At 35.3% G+C, this 18,113-nt stretch overlaps 1 protein-coding gene across 4 annotated transcripts in view; it reads left to right on the top strand.

Annotated features, from left to right (window-relative positions):
• The window catches only part of LOC107040318 (ly6/PLAUR domain-containing protein 6B), a 53,638-nt gene extending 36,920 nt beyond the window's left edge, over positions 1 to 16,718 (top strand). For 3 of the 4 annotated variants that reach the window (XM_015260356.1, XM_015260355.1, XM_015260354.1), the window contains exons 3-7: positions 8,962 to 9,120; positions 13,451 to 13,491; positions 14,210 to 14,308; positions 15,513 to 15,587; positions 15,750 to 16,718. In XM_015260356.1, coding sequence (XP_015115842.1) covers positions 8,973 to 9,120; positions 13,451 to 13,491; positions 14,210 to 14,308; positions 15,513 to 15,587; positions 15,750 to 15,959 — 573 coding nt within the window. In that variant the 5' untranslated portion in view covers positions 8,962 to 8,972 and the 3' untranslated portion in view covers positions 15,960 to 16,718. Of the gene's footprint in view, positions 1 to 8,564; positions 8,590 to 8,961; positions 9,121 to 13,450; positions 13,492 to 14,209; positions 14,309 to 15,512; positions 15,588 to 15,749 lie in introns of those variants that run through there. The other variant, XM_029126250.1, reaches the window with a different exon arrangement.
• The last annotated feature ends 1,395 nt before the right edge of the window (positions 16,719 to 18,113 follow it).

The following is an 18,113-nucleotide window of genomic DNA, read 5'->3' on the forward strand; positions in this document are numbered from 1 at the left end:
CTCTCTCTCTCTCTCTCTCTCTCTCTCTCTCTCTCTCTCTCTCTCTCTCTCTCTCTCTCTCTCTCTCTCGCTCATCACAAACACTGTTTTGCCTTTCCCCGGAATACACGGCTGGCGCCCCCTATTGAGGCCATTGAATAATCAGCCTAACCAAGCGCCAGAAAGAGATATGGCATCGGGATGCCTCCCCTCGCTGAAAAAGAAGCATGAAAAAAAAAACACCGGATACCATTGCTGGCAATGTTTTCACGGAGAACTTGTACCATCGTATATTGGTGGAGCTTTATCCCCGTTATTCGCGAAATCCGTGTGGAGATTCTTCGGGTCAAGGATGTGGAACGGATATAGGTATGAGGACAATGCTCGCTCCATTCTTCATGTCAATTTTTGCCAAGTCAGAGGTATGTGAAGCGTGAGATGAGAGGATTGTTTTTTTTTGTCTTGTTGATGATGGAAGACGATCAACTGATGGATTTAACAAGTCATGTGGCTGAAGGGCATTCAAGCATGGAAGATTTAATTGAAAAACCTGGTGAATTCTGTAGAAAGCTCAATAGGAGTCCTAGAAAAATTTCTGGTGGATTTCGCGGCTTTTAATGATTCCATTACAATTTCATAATCTCCACCCCCAACATTCACAAAGAACTCCTCCCCATTGTTCCCCGCAAATAACCCATAAAACAACTAATATTTCACATGAAAATTATTCCCTTCTTTTCAACCTCCTAAAAAGCCTTTGAATCTCCACATCTCCTGAATTTTTATCAAAGCAAAATAGGAGAACGAAAAAAAAGAATCAGCGAGAAAATTACCACTGGGATACGTAAAAGGGGAAGCCTGAAAAGACTCGGGCCAATCATTGCGCTTCGGAAAATCCACCTGCCGCGAGGAGGGGGAGGAGAGGGCCCAATTAAAATTACAGTTCAATGGACCTCATCGCTCGTCGCCACCTCGGCGTGTCCTTCTTGATCCGGCGATAGGCTTCGACGTTGGAAAATGAACATTCCAACTTTTTATCCTGAATGTTTATTTTTTTCCTCTACTTTTTCCTCCATTCTTGCTCGATCCCTGGGGTGTTATTTCAGCCGAGGTAACGGAGGAAGCTTTTTTTTTATCAGACTCATTTTTTTGCTTCCTATGCACCCTCCCTCAATTTTTTCTCTCTTCCTCTACCTTTCTGACAGCCATTAGCACACACATCCGAACTTGCACCTAACCTTACTTTGACCCCTTGCAAATGAGAAGAAAAAAGATGACTTTTTTTATTTGAATATTTCAAGAGTAAGACAACTATTGCATTTCAGAACTTTTAAATTTTCTCGTTTCATCTAGGACAGACAATTTAATTCCAATAAATTGCACTCTTTCTCGCATTACAGATCTTCTCCTTCGATACAACGAAAATTCATTCAAGTAGAATTCTTTGACATAACTTTGATGTCGAATGAATTAACCGAGGGACTATAAAAGAAAAATTCCACGTTTGCCAACCGATTTATTTAAAAAACGTTGCAAAAAAAATTGACTGGGAATCGAACCCGTGTCGACAAATTACAAGCCCGAACCTCTTACCATTGAGTTGACGGTGGTATAGCATTTTTTTTCTTCAGTACCGGTTGATTAATCACACTTGAATATTTCAAGAGTAAGACAATTTCGATTGAGAACTTTTAAATTTGTTTGTTTCATCTAGGCCAGACAATTTAATTCCAATAAATCGCACTCTTCCGCGCATTACAAATCTCCTCCCTCGATACAACGAAAATTCATTCAAGTGGAATTCTTCGACACAACTCCGATGTCAGATGAATTAATCAAGGAACTATAAAAGAGAAATTTCACATTTTCCAACCGATTTATTTAAAAAGCGTTGCAAAAAAAACTTGGCCGGGAATCGAACCCGTGTCGACAAATTACAAGCCTGAACCTTTTACCATTGAGCTATCGGGGATATAGCATATTTTTTTCTTCAATACCGATTGGTTAATCACACTTGAATATTTTAAAAGTAAGACAACTATTCCGTTTGAGAACTTTCAAATTTTCTCATTTCATCTAGGCCAGACAATTCAATTCCAGTAAATCGTACTCTTCCTCGCATTACAAATCCCCTCCCTCGATTCAACGAAAATTCATTCAAATGGAATTCTTCGATACAACTCCGATTTCGAATAAATTAACCGAGGGACTATAAAAGAGAAATTCCACGTTTTCCAACCGATTTATTCCAAAAACAAATGGTCCCGTGGCGCATACATTTCACCGAGAGGAGATAAAAAAAACTGCTTCAATTCGCTGAGAATTGAATAAAAATTCTCTCATTACTCTCCAAGATGATTATCCGAGATAATCCACCCGATGAAGAGTTGCATTCCCATTCGCCCCTCGAAACCCCGCAAATACATAAAAAAAAATTAAATCACAAAGCCAGATTATCATTATTTCCTATAAAACCGTCAAAAGGGGAAAAACTGCTTTAATCCCCTTAATTAAATATTTCACTTCGTAGGAAACCAATCTCTCCAAAAAAGAGAACTGGCAAGAGTGCTTTAATTAATTAAACTCGACATTAATATTATTAATTTTATTACACTAATGGCAATCCTGGCATTGCCCACCTATACATTCCAGTTGGGTTGTGCATCCCTCTGAATAATTCGGAAAATGCCTTGCTCTTGCCACCTTAACTGCACTGGGTGGGTGGGTTGCCATCATCTTCGCCCACTTCTCGTATACACTCTGAATTTTACGATGTTGAAAGAGGGTTCACGTAATGATAATGGAAACGAGGGAAATAATTCCCGAGGCGTGCGGTTTTTGCTGGGAAAATTGAGGTGAAACACTACATTTTTTTTATTTTCTAATTTTTTAATTATAAAATAGATTTTCCTATTTTTTGATAGAGGATATACATTGACTTGTGGTTCCGTTTCAACCTTACAAAAAAAAACCTTGACCGGGAGTCGAACCCGCGCCAAGAAATTACAAGTCCGAACCTCTTACCAGTGATCCATTGGGGGTATAGCTTTTTTAATTTTTTTTATACTGGTTGATTAATTCCACTTCAATATTTCAAGGTAAATACCCTTAATAAAGGTCACAATTAGTTTATTTTGCTATATACCTTTTAATTATTATTACCTTTTATCAATTCATTAAATCACGTAATTACATAATAAATTAGCAATGTGCTTCCGAATAGTTATTTTGCGCATCATTTCCTTGTATCATGTATAATTCATTGTTAATTTCATTTTATTAAATTGAATAAGATTTTTTTCTCACTATTTTTCGCAGATTTTCAATTTAGTTGAATGTTGACATCATCATTATTCCTATTATCCCTTTCTTCTATACAATCGATTGCCTTTTTTACGTTTCTATCTCTTTTCTCAACCTTTCTATAACATGTTAATAGAAAAATTTTACTTATACATATTTGAATGAAGTTGAAAAATCACATTTGAAGAAATTCATGAAAAATCAAAATATTCATTATTGAATCATCATAAAAATCAAATCAACCAATATAGCTATCATAATCAACTTTTATCTTCAACTTGATGGCATCAAGGGGTTTCCTCAGTAGAGCAAAACGAGGATATACGTGCGGATGAATTAAGTGTAAAATAGTTAAGTTTGTGAGGTTATTTTTGAGAGATCATCAAACATGGCGTACATTGGATAGTAACAGCCATCGCACCGATTATTTTCATCGATAATTTATTCAACAAATTGACGGCAAAGCTCTATGAGACTTCATGCCCGTATTTTTGGAAGTTCAATACAGATGAATTAGCTTCCTTTGTTAACTAGCACATTGTCAATCGGGAGAGGGGTAAGGGACAAAATAGCGTTCATAAAGCCCATGTATAAGCCGACATTTGAATGATTAATTAAAAACCAACGAAACGATAAAACTACTCAATTTTTTTACAATTTTCCTTTTACTATTCTTGATTGTTATATTACATATTCAGTTCGCTATAGCACATTATCGGTTTGTGGTGAAAATTACTGAAACTCCTCAAAACAAACATTTTAAGCGATGATTAAATTCATTTGAAGCATGATGTTTAAAGATGTCCCTGGAATTCTGATTTTCAAAAAATACAATAGTTTTGCAAATTTTTAAATAAATCAAAATAACGATTATTGCTATCGCCTTCATCTTCGAGCTCGGTCAAAAGGACATCCAAACAAATTTTTCAAGCCACCATTCAATAAATTCAGAACATTTTTTTTGTTATCGTGGAGCAACCGATTTTCGAAAAAATTTGAAAATAATAAAAAATAATCGATGAATTAAATTTGAATTATTGGCGATTGATAGGGCTCAACAATACCTGCATTAAAAAAAAAGAAAGACTAAATTCCATCCATTCATTAGCCAACCATTGAAGAAAAACTTTGTTAGATACGTACACACATAAACACACACACCGATAGACTGATTCATTCATTCCAAACGAGATTCGTTAACTATTAACGAATGGTAGAGTTGAATATGACCAAATGAATTAACGAACGGTTCACGTGAAAGGTGAAAATCGAGTCAAACAAGCCTTCTCAAATGTGCATTCATTAACTATAATATTAAAGAATGAACATTTGGTGAGACTGAAGAGACTCTTGTCCCCCACCAAATCCATTCGTTAACAATAACTAATCCTTTCTATCAGTGCACGTATGAACGAGGTTTAAAGATGGCGTTTTCGGACTTTTTGGATCATACTGGGTCGATACAACTCAAAAAATCCAAAACTTGAATTTTAACGATTAGAAAGCTTCCATGCGAAAGCAAAAATGGTGTCCACTGGCTCTCATTTATTTTACTTCGACAAATGAGACCACTTGTTTCGTCACAAAATAGATCAATGGAGCAATAAAAATAATAGCTACGCTACACCTCATGGTCGTTAGCCATTCGATGCCTCTTACTTTTGTAGTGAAGCTTGAAGCGACTGTTCTTTTACCCCATCCTTTATTTCCTCTATCTTTTCTCCCTGAATTGCGTGTCCCATTGAGTCCGAGCGTGTAAAGCAGACGTTCTACAGGGGTGGATGGAGCCCCGGGAGAGTGAAGACGAGGTGAATGAGGGAGAGAGGATAAAAGCAGACACAAGTGAAATTCATATTTTCTCTTTTTCCTTCGGTGGCTTTTTTTATCATTCACCTTTTCTCTTGGTATCTCTGGAATAATGACTCGCGTAAAAAGATATATTCTTTTTTCGATTTTTTTTTCCGGGTTGAGATGATTTGATGATCATGCAGAAGTGTTATTTTCTCATCATTTAATCATCATTAGGATAATTAAAATATTTATGATCATAAGTTATGGAGAGTTATACTCCTTTACAATTTACCGTCGGATTTTACTTATCTGTCTCAGGAATTATCTCATTGTACAAAAGGTTGAAAATATTTCAATCTCACGCAAATAACGAAAGCAGAAAGATGTGTTGGAGTGGAACGAAATTCAATACATCAGGATGTGGATTCAAAATAGGCAGAGCCTCAAGTTTTCCCTCACCAAGAAAATACTAAAGTACAGTCGAATGATTTCACCAACGAGCAGCAAATGGGATTCCTCGCGGGAAATTACGCATACTGACGTGTATCCTCACGCTATCCAGAAACTACAAATTGTTTTGGGGATAAAAAAAAATCGTGAAAGGTGGATGAGCAAGTTTTAGTGGAATAAAATGGGAATGCACGGAGGGGACGTGGATGTAAATGAGGGGTTACATTCTATTAAATATTTTTACACTTGCATAACATTCCCAGCAAGGATTTGCACCGGAGGAAAATGAACGAATCAGAGATTGATAATAAAGCTCAATATTTTTTTGTGATACCTGTCTGAAAAGTGCACTTTTCGAAACGGTTTAATGTGTAAAGCGGTTGTTTTCCGCACGGCGTGCGTAAAATTGTATCCTGAGTCATCGTTTCCTCATTCCTATCTCGAAATTTAATAACAATTAATATATGATGATCAAATTTTATTCTACATTAGAGATATTTTATCCTGACGCATAACAAATTTTACTCTTCCAGTCCAATAATTTTTATATAGATAACAACGAAAATTCTAGAACGGTTGGTAAATTTTACCCTACCGGTACAGTAATTTTTACCCTACCGGCACAGTAATTTTTATTGTTATCAGGATAAAATTTCTCTAACGTAGAATGAAATTTGATTATCATATATTAATTTTTACTAAATTTCGGGATAGAAGTGAGGAAACGATGACTCATTATACACTTTTATAGAACGATAGGGTAATTTTTATCAAAAATTTCTCTCCGTGTACGTGAAGTGAATTTCGAGTGTGTAAAACGAAGAACTTTACGCACTTTATGGACTCGTGCACAGAAACGACCACTCTACCCCCACTACCGTTTCGAATAGTGAACTCGGCAGGTATTACAAAAAATAGCCACGTTACGCATTTTTCGTAAAATTTTCCAGTATATAGTTTCTGCGATATTCAACTTTAAAAAAGTAGAAATTTTGTGAAATCATTTCTTATTTGATTCAAACAATTAATTAACAAATACTTTCTTATTTTATTCAATTAGTTAATGGTGCCTTTATCAACAACATATGAGCATAGAAAAACTCAATAATTTATGAGAATGAAATGAATTAAGTTATTAAGAACTTTTTTCCGGAAATCCATAGGGACTAACTTTTGGGTGGTATTGTCTTGGGATATACTTTAAAAAGAGATCTTAAGAAAGACACCTTGTCAAGCTAATATGAGCTTCAAGTATTCCCACACCCACAAGCTTTGTGAAATAAATTGCTGACGGAAAAAGTTTCACCTATTTTTCCATAAAGGATACACATTGATTTGTGGTTTCCTTTTAACGTTACAAAAAAAAATAAACTTGACTGGGAATCGAACCCGTGTCGACAAATTACAAGTCCGAGCCCCTTACCACTGATCCACCGGGGGTATAGCATTTTCAATTTTTTTATACTCGTTCATTAATTGCACTGCAATATTTCAAGGTAAATGCACCCAATAAAGGTCATATTTAGTTGATTTTACTACGCATTTGTGAAACAATGCACGTGCGAGAGATAAAATATTCCAAACTGATTATTCCCCGTATGTGGTTGATACTTAATCCTGAAGTCGAGCGCGACTTGATCCGGATTATGATAAGTGTAGTCAGTGGCTTCGTCCCGCCCTAACGAAGAGGGAGAGAGATTTCCGGCAAAAGCTATCGGTGTAATTCCCCAATCCAGATCAGGATCACTGGAGTATCCTGTGGCCTCAGCTCCATCTCTATCCACCGTACACATCTCATCGGTTCACAGATAGATTCTGAAATTGCTTGTGGAGACTAAAACCCAGTGAAGGAGATACTCTTCAGCCAATGGTAAACGGTTAAGAGACATTGCACTGTCCCCGGGGCCGTTTTAATCCCGGAAAATCGATGGCAAAAAAGCGAAAGACGAGAGAAGTAAAGGAGGAAAAAAAAACATGGTGGACTATCCCCGGGAGTACGAACAGAGTCCATTTTCACAAAGAAGTAGAAATGAGAGGAGAAAAATGTGGAGTGTCCGAGAGGGTGATTCTCATCCCTTCTGTCTCTGTATCACTTTCCTTTTTTTCCTTCTACCGCCCTTTTTACGTACGGGAAAATTACTTTTCGACTTTGGTGTTATTCGTAAGAGCCATCATTCTCGTTCAAACGGAGTAATTTCATTAGTCGAGGGTTGAAGAGAGTGATCAGGTGGTTTTGCTGAGGGCTTATCTAATTGAAAACGGAAATAACGAGCCATCATTTTATCTCACTGGTTTAAAAATTTTATAAAAATTGAATATAATTTTTTTATCAATCTTTGCTACCGAATGGATGCTTTGTAATGGTTCATTGACCCCAATTAACATTTAATTTTTCATACAGATTTGAAAAAATTGATATTTTTCCAAAAATCGATTTTTCAAATGATCACTCAAAAAATTGTCATCAAAATAGAATTAGTCATGGCTCAAAAAATTGATAACACTTATATAATAATTGATAACTTTTAATTCTATCAGAATATGATGGAACGATTTATTGTTGAATTACAGCACATTGTTTTTGCCATTTGAAAGAGAAAGTGAGTTTTTTCGCGATTACTGAAAGAATCACCCAGCGAAGTACTAACCATGCTCAACGCTGCTTAGCTTGGAATTTTTTTTTTTATTTAACAGGGTTTTTATTTGATGTCCAACAATATTTACATATATACAGTATTTGCATATAACGAAAACCAGTTTTGAAAAAAATTACAATGAGAAATATTTTTGCTTGGTGTATAAACTTTGGTCAAGTAGTAGTGACTCTCGAGCTTATTAAGTATTTCGTTTGACATATTATTTGTATATAACTGTGTATCATTTTATAGTTATAATTCTTCGAATTATTTTCATTTTTTTTCCATGTCCATGTAAAGCAACTCTGCTCTTACCTTGGATGTCCGCCGGAGCAACACCTCACCGACCTAACCATTACAGTCGGTTAAATCTGGCAAAATATTCAAGTATTCCGATAATAGGAGGTTTGGCTGGGGGCGTCCGCAATTGGTATAACTTATATATAACTTCTGACAGAAACTGGTATAAATTGTGGCTAAATCCTGAACAAACCCTGATTAAATTCCGACAATACACTGATTCACCCTTGATTGAGCCTAGATTAAATCCGGACTGAAAACGAATTCGAGTCTTGAGAGGGGCTGAATGTAGTGTTCTTTGACAAAACTAAATAATACGCAAAATTTTGAAGACATTTCCCTTGGTGATAGTACCATGACATGAAGAAATAAAAGAAGAAAATAGTGAAATAAGAATTGAAAAAAGAGAACCCATTCGGAGGCAAATTCCTAATTTATTAGCAACAATAGCTCTGCCCATTAATTAAAAAAATTCAATTGTCCACTTGATTTTTTTTTACAGAGATGTGAGGAATGATCACGTGGGTTATGGTAGGGCTGCTCCTAGCTGCGGAAACTACATGCGGCAGGAATCTCGTATCGGAAAACGAGGTTGGCAGGGACGAGCTGAAAACGAAGCAGAATGGACTGAAGAGGCCAGCGGACGAGGAAGACACGTATCGTGAGTGCATTTTCAATGTATTTTTCTCCATTTTTTAAACTCTGGGTTAAAAATTTTGTTTGAATATCACTTTTAATACGTCTTGTCGGGATTAATACTTCATTATTTATGTTGAGTCCATGGAGTACTGGGGCTACATGAATTAAACATGAATTATATCAGGCTTGAAACCAAAAGATCGTATGTGCCAAAATGCTTCTTTGCCAAAAGTCTGCCCATTTGAATTGGAGAAGCGACCTTTTAGCATTAATAATGCATGCCACTCAGCATAACCCAGAGCAAAGGGCGTATCTCCATGCATTAACCTGATGTACGATTTTCTGACTGCCGACCGAAATTATGGTATGTGTTGCAGAATTTGGTGAAATCATTTGGATTAAGGGGAGACTACTATGAGTTTTAAAAGTCGTGGGTTATTGGAGTGAGAGTTTTCATACGTTGAAGATCGATTATATATTAAATCTAAAAACGAATAAGAGTGCAAAATACAATTTTTTAAATTGTTTGTTTGCCCGAAAACGCTCAAAATGCTAAAAACAGTCCAGGGCCTCCAATTTTTGAGCTACAAGATTTTTTTTTTTCAAAATTTTCGGAAAAATGTGTGGAACAACAATTACGAGCCAGTTTTCTTGGAATTCGACTCCTACACAGCTGATTTCGGTTTTTTTCATATAAAAAAATTCACTATTTGTGTAAAAAAATACAAAAAAGTAAATTTAGCCATGTGAGAGGTGAGTTTAAAAAAAATAGCTCGTAATTGTTATTCCACAGATTTTTCCGAAAATTTTGAGAGAAAATCCTTCGTTGCTCAAAAATTGGAGGCCCTGAACTGTTTTTGGCATTTTAAGCGTTTTCGGGCAAACGAACAATGAAAAAATTTTTTTTTGCACTAATTATTCATTTTCAGATCTATATAATCGATCTTCAACGTATGAAAAGTCTCACTCCAATTATCTGCGACTTTTACAACTCATAGTAGTCTCCCCTTAATCCCTGATTTCAAGTTTTAACATTTATTTCCGGATTTTACACTCGTTTTTAACGCCCGTGGTTTATTAAATCAACTTCACTTTGAGGTCAAGCGAACTGTCCTTGTACCTCACAGTTCCGAAAGGCACATCAATTTTTAAAAGACTCTTTTGATCACATATTCCGCTCGACCGGAAATCGTCCGGTTACTCTCTCAATCCATAGAGGAAATTAGCTCGATAAACTTGTCCGCCCAGTTTTTTTTTTTCGAGATAAATCAATTTAAAGTTTGACCCTTTTCATTTAGACCTTCTTACTGGGACTCTTTGCCTAACGCAATTTCAAGATAAATCTGAAAGTTTTTTTAATAAGATTTGCCGGGGGTCTGGGCTTACTACCGAGTTGAGATTTAGATTTTCCTGATGCATGCGACAATTTCACGAGTTCAACCAGAGTTATAATGTATTTCGAGATTATGGTGGGACATTTTAAATTATGAAAATTATATTTGTCAAGCGGAAAATTAAATCTCGGAGAATTTTTCAAAGTTGTGCAGAAGTTGTGGTGTTGGTAGGAATCATTTTTGAGAATCAATAAAATGAAAGAATGAAATTCCTCGGGATTTATTTTAATTATTTCTTCAGTGAACGACATTATGAATTATTTCTTCAGTGGAAGAAATTAAGGAATTAAGACATTATGAATNTTAAATCTAAAAACGAATAAGAGTGCAAAATACAATTTTTTAAATTGTTTGTTTGCCCGAAAACGCTCAAAATGCTAAAAACAGTCCAGGGCCTCCAATTTTTGAGCTACAAGATTTTTTTTTTTCAAAATTTTCGGAAAAATGTGTGGAACAACAATTACGAGCCAGTTTTCTTGGAATTCGACTCCTACACAGCTGATTTCGGTTTTTTTCATATAAAAAAATTCACTATTTGTGTAAAAAAATACAAAAAAGTAAATTTAGCCATGTGAGAGGTGAGTTTAAAAAAAATAGCTCGTAATTGTTATTCCACAGATTTTTCCGAAAATTTTGAGAGAAAATCCTTCGTTGCTCAAAAATTGGAGGCCCTGAACTGTTTTTGGCATTTTAAGCGTTTTCGGGCAAACGAACAATGAAAAAATTTTTTTTTGCACTAATTATTCATTTTCAGATCTATATAATCGATCTTCAACGTATGAAAAGTCTCACTCCAATTATCTGCGACTTTTACAACTCATAGTAGTCTCCCCTTAATCCCTGATTTCAAGTTTTAACATTTATTTCCGGATTTTACACTCGTTTTTAACGCCCGTGGTTTATTAAATCAACTTCACTTTGAGGTCAAGCGAACTGTCCTTGTACCTCACAGTTCCGAAAGGCACATCAATTTTTAAAAGACTCTTTTGATCACATATTCCGCTCGACCGGAAATCGTCCGGTTACTCTCTCAATCCATAGAGGAAATTAGCTCGATAAACTTGTCCGCCCAGTTTTTTTTTTTCGAGATAAATCAATTTAAAGTTTGACCCTTTTCATTTAGACCTTCTTACTGGGACTCTTTGCCTAACGCAATTTCAAGATAAATCTGAAAGTTTTTTTAATAAGATTTGCCGGGGGTCTGGGCTTACTACCGAGTTGAGATTTAGATTTTCCTGATGCATGCGACAATTTCACGAGTTCAACCAGAGTTATAATGTATTTCGAGATTATGGTGGGACATTTTAAATTATGAAAATTATATTTGTCAAGCGGAAAATTAAATCTCGGAGAATTTTTCAAAGTTGTGCAGAAGTTGTGGTGTTGGTAGGAATCATTTTTGAGAATCAATAAAATGAAAGAATGAAATTCCTCGGGATTTATTTTAATTATTTCTTCAGTGAACGACATTATGAATTATTTCTTCAGTGGAAGAAATTAAGGAATTAAGACATTATGAATGAAATCTATAAATCGGGAATTAGTTCTGCTGAAAAATCATATTTTCTTGAAGAGATCTTTTGTGGTCTTGAATCAATTTACTTATGGATAAAAAAGAAAGTTTCCACCAAAACATCATAATTTTCGTAATAGCAATTGTTCTCGTGAGACATTTATGTGTCTTTCGGGTGAATACATTCGCTATACAGAGAATTATATGAGGCTCCGGTTTTATCTAGTGAATGTTATTAAGTAGTGTATATCTTTGTTCAATAAACACTGATAATTTCCATGGAACAAATGATAATTTCAAGAGGAAACTACAATTTTCTTGGCGAAAACTGTGTTATTGGCAAAACTAAATAATTTCGAGGGGACATTTTTTTTGGGAAAAAAATATTCTTTCCTCGTCAATGTATTCTTCACTGTTAGAAAAAAATAAAATTTCATGAACAGTTGACTATCAATTTTAAGGACAGTGACACTGCATGCGATTTAGGGGGAAAAACAATGAAATTTCAGGTTTCACTGAAAATTCAATAAAATTCGAGGATTTTAAGCAGTATAAAGACGATGTTGGTCCAAGACTTATAGGACATTGAAGATAACTGATTTTGTAATGGAAATGTATAGTTTCGCAATGACAAATACCTTTTATATCTCCTTTTTTTCTGTATGTAGCTTAGGTTTAAACACCGCAACTTCTTATCATAAGCATTTGTTATTTTTGTATTGGCCTCCCCGTGCATTGTGAGTGTGTGCCACGGCTGTAAACTCACGAAGGCACGTATTTCAAATGAATAAAATAAATAAATAAAGATGAGAATTCCTTAATTTATTTGAATTTCCAATCTAATATGAATATTCAGTGCCAAATTACATTGAATTTTCAGTGAAATCTAAAATTTCATGATTTATTCCCCCTAAATCCCATTCAGTGTCACTGTCCTGAAAATTCAAGAATCTATTCACCGGAATTTTCTGGTTTTCTATTGATTTTCAGGGACAAATGGAACTGAAATTTACATTTCCCTTTGATTTTTCCACGAAATTGTGAATTTTCAATAACGAAATTCCTTGAAATTTCAGTGATAATTAAATGCGATGAAAATTTCCAAAAAGTGTACCGGAAATTTCAGACAAAAATTTTCAACAGTTTTTCTACGGTATAAACCTCTGGAGTTCTCACAGATCAAATAATTCTCGTACAATAAATTATATAATATTTTCTCCTGCCAACAGTTCAAATTCTTCTAGGGATATTTCTGATAATCAATTCAATTTCAAACTTCAATTTTTGTGAAAGATTAAATTTCCTTCTTTCAAGTTGGTTAATTCCCCTCAAGTAAATCTGTTCCACTCCATCAAATATTCTCACGTGGAACATAGACTGCGAAGGAGAAAGAAGATGTTGACGCCTAAATCATCACTGACGTGTTAATTTCTTTTTTGTTTCAGGTCTAACGTGCTACACTTGCGTCAACGTCAGCGATAACCAGGTATCGACGGCTCCATTAAACACTCTCCGAGAGTATATAATACCCCTATCGCGGTTGGTCCAGAGACCTCCCTCTCTTCACATACACCACTGGGCTCAATGTCTCACTCTCTCTCTCTCTCTCTCTCTCTCTCTCTCTCTCTCGCTCTCTCTCTTTCTCTTTCTATTCCACGGATCTCTTCACCCATTCTTGTCCGCAGCCCCCGAAGGCTCGTTTTGGTGAAGCCCAGACAACCCCACCAAGAGTTGATTTATTTCACGACGTCTTATCGATACCCCTGTTCTATTTTGAGAGGCCACATCCAGCCCCCGAGCAGACTAATATATCCTGGGTTATAAAATTTCTGGGATTATTAGATTTCCCATTTTTAATCGGATTTATCTCACTTCTTTCTTCGCCTTGGACTGCATTTTTTTTTTCTCGATGAGTGAATATTTTATATTTTCTAAAAATTCAATTCCCAAATTCAGACTGAATTCACGACTTTTTATCTCTCGTCTCCCCTGAAATTTCAATTTAAAACGTGAAAGCTCGAGGGAGAATGTCTATTCAACTTTCAATTGATTCGTGAATTGTCAGCGTGACATCAGAGACTGGAATCGAATTCCAGAGATGAAATTTTTCATCGCAATTCCCCATGGCTCTTGCGATTGTTCTCACTCTCTCAATCGAAAAAATTCGTTACTGCATTTTTTAAAAATTCTTGGTACTTGAACAGATGTGCAATAAATGGGCTATAGACACACCTTGTCCAACTGGTGGCCGGGTTTTCTGTCGATCGCTGCATATTCTTGACAGTCGTGGCAACAGTGTCTTAGTGAGTATCCAAATCAATTAATAATTTTTTAAAAATAATTTGGTTAATAATCAATTACTAAAAGTTGAAGATTTCAAATTTGCAAGAACCTCAATGAGCCATTGTGTGATTGCCACAGTGCTCGATCATCTGTACGAAGACATTAGCGACTTCAAAGCGTTTGAAATCTTCGATTTTTAACAATTAATTATTAATTAAGGGGAGACTACTGTGAGTTTTAAAAGTCGTGGATTATTGGAGTGACACTTTTCATACGTTGAAGATCGATTTATAGATCTGAAAACGAATAATTAGTGGAAAAAATTTTTTTTTCTATTGTTCGTTTGCCCGAAAACGCTTAAAATGCCAACAGTCCAGGGCCTCCAATTTTTGAGCTACGAATGATTTTTTTTGCAAAATTTTCGGAAAAATATGTGGAATAACAATTACGAGCTATTTTTTTTTAATTCACCTCTAATATGGCTAAATTTGCTTTTTTTTTATTTTTTTACAGAAATAGTGAATTTTTTTATATGAAAAAAAAAACGAAATCAGCTGTGTAGGAGTCAAATTCCAAAAAACTGGGTCGTAATTGGTGTTCCACCCATTTTTCCGAAAATGTTGAAAACAAAAATCTTTTGTAGTTCAAAAATTGGAGGTCCTGGTCTGTTTTTAGCATGTAAAGCTTTTTCGGGCAAACAAACAAAAAAATTTTTTTTTTGCACTAATTATTCGTTTTTAGATCTATATAATCGATCTTCAAGTATGAAAAGTCTTACTCCAATAACCCACGACTTTTAAAACTCACAGTAGTCTCCCATTAATGAGTAATATTTTGAAAGTTGAAAATTGTAGAAAATTGAAAAAAAATCATGCAAGTTTCCTTCTGTAGTTATTCTAAAAAAAAAAATTAATACATTTGTCCATCAGAAATTAAATGCTCCATATAAAGAGTCCCATGACATTTCCTCCTAAAGCCAATAACAACCGAGATAATCCATCAAATCAAAGATTCCATTTCATCTCCTCTGAAACGTTCAACCACTTCAGTTATTATGGAAACGTCAATTTTCAGCAGTGGTATTTCGAGAATACCCGATGACCCAATTTACCAAAAGGTCATGGGGTCACTCGAGTATATCCCAGGGAGTAATATTCGAATTGTTGGACAGACCCCTGGGTTATGAGTAAATGGTAATGCAGAATTGTCTGTTTTATCATGCAGGTCAGTAAGAGTTGTGCCAGCAGTGCCGAATGCGGTCCAGCATCCGTCGGTTGTGTGCCCGTGGACACTCAGAGAGTATGAATCAATATAAATTAATCAGTTTCATCGAAAGAAACTCATTAAAGCCGTTTTATAATCAGCTTAATTGCTTTTGTTCACGAAAATCTCATTTTTCATCATTAATTTTCACTAAAAATGATGAAAAAGAAGTCTGAAAAATTTATTTTTCTCAACCAGATTTGCATAAGCTGCTGTGACATGAGTTACTGCAACGTCGAGTCACCCACAAACTCCACAAATGCTATATACACACGCAAGAGACGTGGTAAATCCAAAGGTAAAAGAAAGAAACCAGGTAGAAATGATTCTGGGGCAACTATTCGTCACATCTCCAATCTCAGTCTGACGACACTCGTGGCCTCACTCCTGTATGCATATCACTGTTGAGGGAAGAAGAAGTGGAAAAAAGATCCCCTGAAACTAAAAACTAATTAATTAATTGATAACTAGCACAAAATACAAGTGAAGAGGCAAAAAAAAAGAGGAATTGTTCCATCTCTTCTTGATTATTAATCAATTTTAGCCCATACCTTGTTAAAAAAAAGTAATTAATTTTTCAATTGACGAATTGATTATTTATTTTGCTAATTAATTGAATAATGAAAATGTACAATCATTTCCAATTGTGTTCTGTAAGAACTAAAATGATAAATTAATTAGTTGATCAATTATTTTTTCATTCCTTAACGTGAATCAACGATGGATCTACTGTGTTTTCAAACGAGATCAATTACTAAAAAAATACTAAACAATTAAATCAATTAAGAATAAATAATGTAGGTGAATTAAAAAGAAAACTGAAGCGAAATCGTTATTTTGGGATTTCGGTGATGGAGATAACGGTCCTAGGAATTCAATTAGACTCATGCCAAATAAATCTATCGTAATTGAACATGAATAAATTAATGGATTAATTAAGAAACACTGGAATGCGAGGGTTTGAATTGAGGGATTGGGAAGGGGCTAATTCGACACAACGCGTACCTAATGCTGTTTAACTTTTGAGAATCTATCGGCTCGCCTACTTGAGACTCACTGCTACTACTACTAATTATGTATACATAATGGAGATATATATTATAGATAAAATACATTGTTTCGGCATAATGTAATACTGTTGGTAATGGAATAAAAGAGTAATTATGAGGTTTGAGTTTTCTGTTGTCCTGGATTTTCGTCATTTTCTTTCAGGTGTCAGGTGACGCTTCAACATTTTTTCAATTGACCTTGGCATTTAGAAAACATGATTAATAGTTATTGATTTATTATTTATATCTTGGTATAAATGTGGCAGATATGAATCTGAGAAAATGCAAAAAATCACCAAAGGTCGGGTTTGAATCCATAACCCTTAGGAATCCAGTCTGAGCCTTATTTTGGGTTGAAATGCGGTGTAAAACAATTTGAGAAAACGCAACAATCACCAAAGGTCGGTGTTAAAAATCTTATGGGATTGTGATGATCGGGAAGTCGGGAGAGAAAGTGAAGTGGGATGATTTGCCGGAGAATAAATGAAGATGAGTTTCGTTGATTGTCACTATATTTAAAACGATAAATTGCACTGAAAATTATACCGGATGAGGTTCAAATAAATAGTTGAGGTACCGGAGTGGACTGTACAAACAGAAATATAACGAGATAAGTTCCCGATGATTTACGATGACTGTCGATAATTGACCGATGAGATGCCCGATAATTCCGCCGATGTGCGCCCGGATAATTTTCTATGATTCGTTCCTGATGAGATTCGATGATGTCCTGACCATCACGGCACGCACGGACGTCTTCGTGCGTTCTCGCCAATGGTCGAGGATTACCGATGGGGACGGGGGACAATCTAACCCAAATTTAGGCCAGATTTTAACTAGTCGGGTTTGAACCCACGACCCTCGAGCATTCCATCTCTAGGATACTAGCTCACATGCGAGAAAGGGGGACAGAATGTGTCTCTTTTCAATTTCAATTGATGGGATGTTCCCACATTTGTAATGATGAAGAAAAATAGAAAGAAAAATAGAATGAAAAGAGAATGAAAAAAAATGTCAACAACTTACTAAACAATGTAGCAGCAGTTTCATTACCATACAAAATAACATCACTTCCCTCTGATGGATCATTCTTCGTCAATAATGGTAAAGCCACTGCGGAGTATCCAATATTAATCCCCGGGCTGATTAATGTTATCATCGTGTGTATGGCATAGTAAAACTGTCGGATGAATTAATAATTTCAATTACAAAATGATACTCTCTCTCGTGAGGATTGACTAACATCAGCATTTCTTTTGGAAACTCCGCAATCATGCAAATTTCAATTTTGGATTTTTTGGGTTGTATCAAGCTATTATGATCCGTAGAGTTCCCAACCGCAATCTTTAGACCTTGACCGTATGTATGTGATCAAATTGTGCTTTAATCGTTCGCTGATGACTCGATGAAATTTAATCATCTTTTTGTCCAAATGCAGATATTGTTGAGATAGTCCTGAACTTACATACATATATACTTTTATCACAATTAATCTTGAGAAGTTGGGGAAAAA

Source organism: Diachasma alloeum, unplaced genomic scaffold, assembly GCF_001412515.2.
Source record: "Diachasma alloeum isolate Michigan unplaced genomic scaffold, Dall2.0 Dall_scaffold_00327, whole genome shotgun sequence".
Lineage (NCBI taxonomy): Eukaryota > Metazoa > Arthropoda > Insecta > Hymenoptera > Braconidae > Diachasma > Diachasma alloeum.